This window comes from Carya illinoinensis, chromosome 8, assembly GCF_018687715.1.
Source record: "Carya illinoinensis cultivar Pawnee chromosome 8, C.illinoinensisPawnee_v1, whole genome shotgun sequence".
Classification (NCBI taxonomy): Eukaryota; Viridiplantae; Streptophyta; class Magnoliopsida; order Fagales; family Juglandaceae; genus Carya; species Carya illinoinensis.
The window spans coordinates 28,501,453-28,513,384 of NC_056759.1; the positions used below are offsets into that span (position 1 = coordinate 28,501,453).

The 11,932-nt window shown below is 38.8% G+C and overlaps 1 protein-coding gene across 1 annotated transcript; it reads right to left on the bottom strand.

Moving 5' to 3' along the window:
* Window positions 1–8,116: 8,116 nt before the first annotated feature.
* Window positions 8,117–8,557, bottom strand: LOC122274573. The gene has a single exon (XM_043083602.1). The coding sequence runs from the start codon at window positions 8,555–8,557 to the stop codon at window positions 8,117–8,119; it is 441 nt and encodes a 146-aa protein (XP_042939536.1).
* Window positions 8,558–11,932: the final 3,375 nt, after the last annotated feature.

Consider the following 11,932-nt stretch of genomic DNA (forward strand, 5'->3'; position numbering starts at 1 on the left):
AAGGAATGCGTATTTTACCAAAATAGCCTCAATGGGGTGAATATTACGCACGTAAAAGGAAAGGAAAACCACGTACTGTCGCTACCACATAGAGTGGAGCGTACGTGGGGAAACAGGGAGAGGGAAACAAACAGAAAAGCACGGAGACTTGTGAAATTTCCAATGAAACGTTGGATTTTATCAGAAATTCTGTGGGAAGCTCCCAATCCTCATAGAATAATTTATTAAATGGGTCCCGCTTATTAACAATAAATAATAAAATTTATAAGAGCACTTTATATACTATAGTATTACTCATCTTATTAATATGAAAATCCAGTTTAGTCATTTTCTTCTCTAAAGGGTAAGGTGAAGTCTTTGCTCGGATAAGAATATAGTGTTTTGATTGCACACAGTATTAGAGATGGTAGATGAATTGGTTCATAGGTGGGAAGGTTTTCGACTTATAGAAGAGGATAAAATGGAAGTGCTATTGCTAGAAGAAGTAGTTATTAAATCCTTTAATAGAGGCCAACATTATCTTCTTTTGTGACGATTGTTTCGGAGCAAGGGCTGAATAAAGAAGCATTTAGATCAACTATCACTAAGGTTTGGAACTCGGGTATGGATTATCTTTGAGGAAGTGGGGAATAATAGGTTCTTGATTGAATTCTAAAATAAACTGTCAAAGAAAAGATTTTGACTAGCAGGTCATGGAATTTTGACAAATTTCTAATCAATATTCAAGAATTTCATGGTAGTGTTCCTCTTACGGATATAATATTTACAAAGGAACAGTTTTGGATTCAACTACATAATATGCCTTTGGCTGCTATGACAAAAGATGTTGGCACAATGATAGAGTCAACTATGGGAGAAGTTCTAAGGGTGGATGTGGATCAAAAGGGTCTCGACGGGGTAAATTTTTAAGGGTTTGAGTGAAGCTTGATATTACTAAACCCTTGACTAGAGGCAGATTGTTAAAAATTAATATTAATAATTGTCAGATTGCATTTAAGTATGACAGACTCCCAGAGTTTTGCCTTATCTGTGGAGTCATTAAAGATAATTCTAGAGGTTGCCCTATGAATAATCAAAGAAACTCCTCCACATCAGACAATAGAGTACAATATGGGCAATGGCTTCAAGCTGCACAAGTATCTCTGAATGTGTATGAAGGGAGGAAATATGGACGACAACTGTATAAAGAGATACCTTCAACTGCTGACCAAGAAAATAGCATGGTGACTCAAAACACCATTGTTACAGTGGAGGAAAAGGAATCTGAGTTGGGTTTGGAACTAGAAACTAGGGTTATTGAAGAGGTGATAGCTGAGGGAGAACCTCTGGCTGAATTACAAAATAACAGAAATTCTAGCCCCCAAGTTACTGAAGTGAGTGAAGTTCCTGACTTGAATGTGCCTCTCAAGTACTAAGGGGTAGATAACATTAAAGCCTCGTTTGTTTTCACAAAACTCTCATCTCATTTCATTTCATCTTATCTTAATCATTATAACTTTTTCAAATTTCTCTATAAAATAAAATAAACAATTCAACTTTTTCAAATCTCAATACAACATTTTCAAATCCCAATACAAAAATAATATATTTTAATAATATTTTATTCAACTTATCTCATCTCATCTCTAAAAACAAACGAGGCGAGAGAAGCATGTTTTATTTATATAAAGACCAAAAAGGTGGAGCACAAGGGGTACTGAAGATTGGAAATAGCTCACCTATTCCCCAAATTGGAAGTCTTTCACCCATCCTACAGGAAAACATAGTAAGACCTAATGACACTCTGTGAGATCCAAATTGGTCAGGCAACCAAAGTTGTGACAAACTCTACATGGAAAAGGAGAGCTAAAGTAAATCAAGTTTGTCTTCAAACTAACTCTTTCAATATGGATTTGGTGATTAATAAAAAGAACCAGCAAGAAACCCAAAACAAAACTCAAGCCTGATGTGAGCATAATTCAGGATGATTTGGTGGAGTCAGTAATTAATTACTTTAGCTCGAACTGTATGAGGGTTTCCACTGTCAAGAGCTTCGAAACTCTCATATAGTTTAAGAACTTCACCGCTTGATGAGAACTAAGCGCCTATCTATAGTTTTCTTAATTGAAACAAAAAGTAGTAGAGTGAAGGTGGAATAGATTAGAAATAGAATTGGCTTTGATTGTAACTTTGTAGTAGAGAGTAGAGATAACAGTGGTGGCCGGTTTAGCCTTTCTTTGATCCTTTCATATCCAGGTGGGATTGATATCATATACTCAACTCAAAAGCATACTTTAGTTAAATTGACCTTAGAAGAAACTAGGCAAGACTATGTAATCAATGGTTTCTATGGTGATCTAGTTACTTCCAAAAGAATTGACAGCTAAGGTTATTAAGAGCTTTAAAACCTCATAGTCCCACTATCTAGTTGTGCATGAGGGATTTCAATGAAATCCTTTAACTAAGTGAGAAATATGGGGGACCACCTAGACCTTATAGTCAAATGGAGAGTTTCAAGGAAGCTGTGGAGGATTGTGGACTAAGTGAACTGAATTTATAAAGGGAACAATTTCACCTAGTGCAATAATAGAGTAGGGAGCAGTTTCACAAAAGAAAGACTTGATAGCACCTTTGGAAGCATTGAGTTATACAATCTCTTCCCCAGACCTTTATTTTACAAGTCTTGCATCTTACACCTCTGATCATAATCCCTTTTTGATATTTTTGCATACTTCAATCAATTCAATAAAAAAGGCTCCAAGAATCTTCAGGTATGAAGTGAAATGAGACCTAAGAGAGGAATATCAGCAGCTTATAAATGACGCCTGGATGAGTGCAAAAAGAGAGGAAAACTCTGTCAAGATAAAATTGGAAGGATTAAAAAGATGTAGAGAACAATAATTATCCAACGTGTTTGAGTGGGATGATTCAAATTGTGGGATCAGCTGACTTCAGATCAATAGATAATACAAGGTAGGTGGCCTAACAATTGTTATTAATCTGTATATATGCCCCCGATATTGTCTAAATGACTCCCCTGACAAAAGATCATGCATGTTGAATTATAATTGGACGAAGAGTACAATAAAATATTGAATCATCATTAATATTATAATAGGTTTACGAGAGAAAAAACTAATATTTAATTAAAACTAAACAAATCAATAGACTAGATGATCTGTTGAATTATTTCCACGTATATTCTGCAATCCAAATTCCACATAAATCTTGTTGGAATGGTTTGGCAACGTGAAATCAGCCATCTCTAACAACTGCAATACAAGAATACAGTTAACATGAAGTTGGTCCTATTTGGATAGCGAAAGTATTTCATCTTATCTCATAATTATAACTTTTTTAAGTTCTCCTATAAAATATAATAAATAATTTAACTTTTTCAAATATCAAAATAATAACAATATTAAAAAATAATATTATAATAATATTTTATCTAAAACTATCTCGTCTCGTTTCACTATCCAAACCATGCCTAAAATTAACATGTTGGAGATCAAGTTGATTGGAAAAGCCTTCAATGCCAAAGTTAACATGAAGGGGAGGGATTAAAGTAAGTTTTCCTAGGTATGGTTGGACCCAATGGAGCATGAACCATTGATTTATTCGGAGTCTTCAATGGAACACCAGCCGAGAACCATTAATTAAGGCCAACACAAACTAGATTGCAAAAATGTCTGGAGCTAATTAGACTCTAAGCTTGATCAGTTTAAGGGATAATGATACACGTATAATTTTTTTAGTCAAAAGGATTTGAATCGATCCTTAAAAATTGATCATGTGTCATTATCCCTTGAAGACTCCGAACGTATAGGTCACGCACCCCGCCTAGTTGCAATATGTGGGTGGATTGATTAGTCAGCATGATTTAGAACTTTGTTAAAGAAAGAAATTGTGAAACATACCTATAGATCAGTTTCTTTTCCCAATCTTCTTCTCCACTTACTCTTTATGGAACATGTTCTTAGGGTCATAATCCACTCAAACTTTTATACTCGTTATAATGATGAAAACTCAAGTATAAGAAAATACTAAACAAAATTTCACATCATTTAGAAACGTAAGTTCTTACTCTTTATGATAATTTTAAAGAGTTTCAAATATTGGCTAATTCTTTTAGAGTATAGATACACGTGGTTTAAATTTTCTTTAGATTTATCTAGGATGGAATGACCTAACAAGCCATTGTGGATGTGTACGTATAACTTTAGTGAATAAGATGTGTATTCAAACTATAGATCATTCAGATATGCCTCGGACCTTCCTAAACACTCTCGAATTTGGATTGCTTGAAGCAACAAATTAGTTAGCTCTACCACATACTAGGAGGATTTTGCTGGAGATGGTGACCCCAAACACGAGATAATGGTCAAGATTTGAGGTAGGTGCATGTGGGGCGTCCCTCCATCCATGATTGAGAGATGTGGTCCCAAGTTAGCTAGCAAGCATGGGTAACACATTTAGCTACTTGATTTGGACTGCCATGAAGTCTACCTTTATAAGGATAGATGATGCCACTGGAGTCTGAAAAAAGATGAAGTATAATACAATTTTCTAAATACAGTGTGTTTTAGGTCATGGAGCTGTAAAAGGTGAAAAGCCTTCTCATTTTATCATGATGCATGGTATGTATATTATAAAGACCTCCATCCCTAGTTGTAGGTTGAATTAAATAGTTCTGACTCAAAGAAGGGGAGAGATCTTAAACTTTTCCCATATCGAATAGGATCTTCATGTTTTGGAATTGTGAGATTTTTCAAAAATATTAACACTGCTCTCTATGATAAAACTCTATTTCAGAATATTTCTATATCTTAATAATAATAATAATAATAATAATAATAGTAATAGTAATAGTAATAGTTTTTTTTTTTTTGATGGAAACATAACAATATCATTGAATAGAACCAATTACAGACAATTATCAAACCATAAGGCTTGAGAAAGACAGTTTGGATACTATCCCACCACATCTCCATATCCTCCACTCTCCAAGCATATCTAGCAAGTAAATGTGCTGCCATATTACCTTCCCTATACACATGAGTAAAGGAAACATTATGAAAAAGACTAGAGAGACGCTGCACTTCTGAGAACAGGTTTCCAAGCATAGAATTAAGCATAGCATTTTGTTGTAAAGCTTCTACTAAAAGCAAACAGTCACTCTCCACGACTAGATGTGAGATTCCCATTGTAGAACACAACTGTAACCCACGGAATATAGCTAACAATTCCACAGCTTCTGGGTCAATCACATCTAATTCCAGTTTAGAAGCAGCCATGAGTATCTTACGAGCAGAATCATGAAGAAGGACCCCAATACCAGCCTTGTGAATATCTGAAAACAGGGCACCATCAGTGTTGAGTTTAAGAACCTTAGAAGGGGGAGGCTGCCAACAGAAATGATGTCGGAGTTGGGGCTGAGATTTAAGAGCAACTGACTTATAACTCTGCAACAGACCCAAAGAATGAGAAAGAACATGACTGGGACTCAAACAAACATGGTCAAACTCCCATTTATTGCGCCTAAACCAGAAAGCCCAGGCAATGCAAAAAAAAAAAAAAAAAAACAGCCAGAGAATTAATATTTTGAGCCTCAGCAATACACAAAGCCAAATCTGTAAAACTAGTTGGTGAAAAAGTTGCCATAGAAGGAAAGAACTGGGTCCATGAAGACCGAATCTGGGCACAACCAAATAAAGCATGCAATAAATCCTCATCATCCTCATCAGAGTGGAGACAGAAATTACACGATGCAGTAGGGAGCACATGTTTTTTCAGCAAATTAGTCTTTGAAGGCAAACTGTCCTTGCAAGCCCTCCATACAAAGATTTTAATTTCATTAGGAACAGGAAGTCTCCACAAAGCTTTCCATAAACGCGTATAAAGCCCCATTGAGGAGCATTCAGCTGTATTATCACGAGACTTGTTAATGATCAATTTATAGCAACTTTTAACAGAGAAAAGACCACTTCGCTCTGGACCTCAAATCATCTTATCAGCAGTACCCGGAGGGAAAATCATGACCTTCAGAATATCAGCCACAACCATTGGATTGAAGAGAGATCTAAGTTTGGACAAGTCCCACCCTCTAGCATTTCCAAGAAATAGAGAAGCCACAACATCATAAGTCAAATTCATAGTAGAATCCAGCTCACCACTCAATGACCTATGTCCCAGGACCCAAGGATCCTACCACACCTTGATAGTCTGCCCATCACCAAGCCGCCAAAAGCAGCCTTCCCGTAACCACCGCTTCGCCTCCCAAATGCCCCGCCATGTATAAGAAGGACAATGCCCCAAACTAGAGTCCAAAAAAGTTGATTGAGAAAAATATCGAGCTTTAAGAAGCTTGTACAACACCGAGTTCTCATTTTGTATCAGCCGTCACCCCTGCTTAGCGAGAAGAGCAAGATTAAAACTTCTAAGATCCTTAAAGCCCAACCCTTCTCTACTCTTTCTTGCACACATATGTTGCCAACTAATCCAATGAATTCGACGCTTCTCCTGTTTTTGCCCTCACCAAAATCTGGCCATTAAAGCCTCTAAATCTAAACAAAAACTAGCAGGCAATAGGAAACAACTCATGGAATAAGTTGGGATCGAAAGAGCAACAGCCTTCAATAAGATCTCCTTACTCCCTTGGGACAACAATTTTTCCTTCCAACTTTGTAACTTTTGCCACACACGGTCCTTGATAGATTGAAATGCCTGGGTTTTGGATCGACCAACAATAGGGGGTAAGCCAAGGTACTTCTCATACTGTGGAATTTTACCATTTCCCCATAATAGACGAATCTCTTCATGAAGTTCCAGCCCCACATTACAACTAAAGACCATAGATGTTTTCTCCTTGTTAATTTTCTGTCCTGAACAGCTTTCGTAGATTGCTAACACATCTTGCACCCTTCTATTTTCAGCTACCGAAGCCTTACAAAAAATAACACTATCATCCGCGAAAAGTAAATGATTAATAGTTGGGGCATTTCTACAAATTTTCAGACTAGAAATTTTCCGTCGTAGACCAGCCTGATTTAATAAACAAGAGAGCCCCTCCGTACAAAACAGAAAGAGATAGAGGGACAAAGGGTCCCCTTCTCTCAATCCACGAGTGGGGAAAATTGGCCCTTTGGGTTCAACATTAACCAACACTGAAAAAGATACAGTTTGAACACAGAACATCACTAAGGAAATAAAACCCGACTCAAAGCCCAACATTTCCATCACCTTTTGAAGAAAACACCATTCCACCTGGTTGTAGGCCTTACTCATATCCAGTTTCAAAGACATATATCCTCGATTCCCACTCTTCTTGTGTTTTAGGAAATGTATTAACTCATAGGCAATTAATACATTATATATCTATAATGAAACGACCCAGAACAAAAGCACTTTGAGACTCCCCAAGAATACTAGGAAGCACTTTCTTGAAACGGATCGCAATAACTTTAGAAATAAGCTTATAGACTACATTACACAAACTAATTGATCGATAATCAGCAACCACAGCAAGACATTGAGTCTTAGGAATTAGAGTGAGATACGTATGGTTAAGAGATGAAGGAAATGAACCTGAATTTAGGGCCTGAAGTACCGCAGCCTGGATTGAAGGACCCACCACATGCCAATATTTCTGATAAAAAGTCGGAGACATGCCATCCAGGCCAGGAGCCGTAGAAGGGTTCATTTCAGATAACTCACTCGCAATTTCAGCTTCAGTAAAACGCTGACTAAGATTCGCATTCATAGTGGAAGTGACACGGCCCCGAAGACCTTCAAGAAAACCAGTAGAGCTGCTAGGATGTGAACTAGCAAATAGAGACTGAAAACAATCTACCAACAACTTATCCCTCAAAACGCCCGAGCGCCAGATGCCGTCACCATCCTTTAACCGATCCAGCTTGTTCTTCTGCCATCGCTGTGAAGCCTTCATATGAAAGTACTTAGAATTCTTGTCACCATGCTTAAGCCATAACGCTTTTGATTGTTGCTGCCACATCACTTCATCCAGTTCTAACCATTTGTGAAACTCCTCTCGAGCTTGATTATGTTTCGGAATAAATTCCCCAATAGGATCAGAATTAGAGAGTAGTTCCAAATGTTTGTGAGCCCGGGTTAGTTGCTACTGGACATTGCCAAAACAGGACTTATTCCAAGCATCCAAACGAGTACCACAGTCCTTGATATGAGATATAACCTCATCCACATTATGGCTGCTTGCTCCACGTAGCCAAGTGGACTTAATAATATTCTCACATGCCTTCTCACCAACCCACATCTCTTCAATACGAAACTGTCTTTTAACCCGAGATGGAACCCCCTCCCCTGCAGTACTGACCCAGATTGGAATGTGGTCAGAATAGGCCACCACACCATGTACAACCACAGCATTTGGGAAGAAACCCAACCATGACTGGTTTACCACAACACGATTTAAACGTTCATTAGTACAAAGAGACCCTCCCCGCCAGTTGGACCATGTAAAACGATTACCTCTGAATCTCAAATCCCGTAAACAACAATCATTAAGAGCCTCCCTAAAAGCTGAGATTTGCCATTCCATCCTAGGCTATCCTCCACACTTCTCATGATGGTGCAAAATTTTGTTAAAATCACCAAAGACAAACCGGGCCTCACCCCGATTGCGACTTAAATGTTGTAGCATAGCCCATGTTCGATAACGTTGACCCACTTCCGGATAACCATACACACCCGTAAGAAACCACATGCCATTAACAGAAATATCCTCAACATATGCATCAATATGACACTGTGAGTAGCTAAGAATCAAAAGAGACAAGTCCCGACCCCACAACATAGCTAGATCCCCTTTTCGACTAACACAATCAACGACTAGGCAATTAACAAAACCAAGTTTGAATTTACATACCTCAAATTCGTGAGCTTTGAGCCTCGTTTCCTGTAAAAACAAGACATCGGGAGCTTCCCTCCGCACCAAGTCACAGAGGGTTCGAATGCCCTGTGGGTTCCCAAGCCCATGGGCATTCCAGCTTAAAAGTTTCATGAGGCGCGGCGGTGCTGGTCCACAGCCACCGCCGATACAAATGGAACCACAGGAAGCTCTGCCGTCGAGGAAACACCAGCAGAGTGCCCACGCTTCCGGGGAGAACCAACACTACCTCCATCAAAATAGAGGGCTTTTCACGTGTTGGAACTTGGAGAAGCCTTTGCATCTAGAGAAGCTGAAGAAATATAGCCTGTAATGGACCAGATCCTCTTCCATTTCTTGCTAGAATACCCATCCGGACCTGCCGCCTTCACATAAATAGGACGATCAGAAGCAGAAGGGGAGAGGTGAAATACGTCTGGGTTGTGCCCCTTCTTATAGCCCGATTGAGGACTCTGCTCCTCAAAAGAATCTCCAGTACCCCAATTCGGCCCAGCAGAAAGTGGTATAGAAACATTACATTGGATAGAAGGCCCGGGAGGGAGCTTGTGAGTGCAGGCCCAGAGAAGGCCCATCCCCTGAACCAAGCTGAGCAAGCCCAACCACCTTAATTGGCCCATTCGATGACAAAGAAACGGTTGGAAGAACTACCTTCGTATGAACCGCTGCAGCAACCATCTCTAACTGCTTGCCTTTATCCATAACCGTATCAACCAGAGCTGCCAAGCTGCCGGAAACTATCACGACAACATTGCCTGTCTTCCCACAACCCTCTGAACCTGAGCCATCCCGAGGAGGAGAGCGATGCCCTGGACGGGAATTGTCCCTTTTCTCCCAAGAACGGAAGTCACGAAAGGGGTCACCATAGCTAGTAGCCTGCAGCCATGTCCCATACAGCAATGTGATATCATGACCGGCCTGAACAGCAGCCTTTCAAGAAGTACACTCTTTGTCACCATGGCCCAGACGGCCACAGAAATAGTAGAAATTTCCTAAGTGTTCATAACTGAAACGAACCCAACAGGAGGTGGCAATCCCCAGTGCAAGTCGAGTCCCACGTAAAAGAGGCTTCGACACATCCAACGTAACACGAACACAGAGGAAGTCACCCTAAGCCAACTCCCCTGCCTCCAAATCAACCTCCTCAACCCGGCCAAGTTTCTGACCAATTAGAGTTCCAACCCGAACAGTACGAGCCCGTAGAGGAAGATCATGAAACTGTACCCAAAATGAGAAGTCCCGAAACTGAATTTGATGCACCTGTTTACTGCCATCAACTTCCTGCACTAATACTAAGTGCTTATCAAAAGACCACGGGCCCTCATGCAACACTCGCTCCTTATCACGTAGATCATCGAATTCAGCAAAGAAAAGATTGACATTAAGATCCCGAAAGCGCACACCACGCACCGCTCGCCACGCTCGCTTCATAGTTAACTTGAAAGCCTCCCGGTTGAAGTGTTTTTCAGTAAAAAGAGTAAGAAGTAATCCCTTACCCTGAACCAGAGAAATGTCTTCCAAGTCGTCAGTGTCCACCAAAACCGCTTCCTCCTCCTATTCAGTCAGAGATAATCTCTGATATTTACTATAATAATAATAATAATAGTAATAGTAATAATATATAATAACAACAACAATAAACAATTTCCAAAATGTGACCACCGATTGTCTTTATATAGGTTTACAATATTCAAAGAATTAAAAATAGAATAAAACTCTAAAAATCAATACCAATAGCAATATAATAATTTCATGCTTTCGTCCATATATAAAAGTCTTAATTATTCCAGCTGCTTAATTAGATTTTCATGAATGAATGCTTAGAAATAATACTCACAGATCATTAACATATTTATGCAATAGTGGCAAAACCGGCCTAGGCCTCTACATACAACAGGAGCAATTAAGGTTAATAGGGATGTTGTACAAGGAGAAGATGCTGAGGTAATTGGATGTAAGTGTTCAACCAATTAAGATTTATGTTTAGGACACTGAATGCAACAACTTTAGAAACTTTTTTTTTTTAAGAAAAACTGTCATAATTCATTTATCAGAAAAACTTACATCCATGACTGGATATAATATTTTAGGATGTCCCCATATCAAACATGACATCATAAACCAAAATAACGCGTTTAAAGCTCCATCAGTATATTATTTTCTTTTGTGACTGATATGGTCTTTATTATTGCTGACACTCTTTACAGACAAAAAGGTCTAACAGATAACACTCTCTACCAAAACAGAATCCCAACCTCACCCTTCATAGAAAGAGAGGATTCAACTTTTACAGACAAATGTTTGAAAGATGAACTCTTCTTTTATTTTAATCAATAATAAGGAAACCGAAACAGAAAGTATCAAGATAGATGCAAAAAGAACGAATTACAGTTTGAACCAATTTCGGTAGATTTTAGAATCTATGACAGTCTATAAAGGCAACACACTTGTCTCTTTTCAGCGATAAAGGTGAGATCTGAAAGGTTTGGTGGCGGCGAGTCTAGTGAGCTAGCAAGTGTGTCTAGAAGAGCTGTCGTAGGGGCTGGTGCGTGAGGACTATGCTCAAATGTGGGCAGCACGTGAGACCCCTCGCAGTGATTTTCACAAAACCACTACTTTCCTCTGAACAATTTTCGATTTATGAATCTGCTTGTGTTGCGCATATCTCTCAGGAGTTGCCAAAAAGCTGTAGATATGTTTTTTTTTTAGCCTTGAAGAAAGGAAAATAAAACTAAGCAAAAAAAAAATCTTGATAGACAAGGTGGGTGAATAGAGGAAGGAGGCAAGGAGAGAGAGGAGTAGGAAGCCTACCCCTCTGGCAAAAATTAGATATGGAATCCTTAATTTTTCATGAAAAAGAAGGGGAAGGAGACACCTAGGGTTTTTTCTTTCCGTCAATAAATAACACTTCAGAGACTTATATATGCGGCATGCATGGTTATTATTGGCTGCGGATTTTGCTAACAAATATTGTTCTTGAAGGCTATTCTCTAGAGATCATTCAAGCATTATATTTTGTTATATAATTTA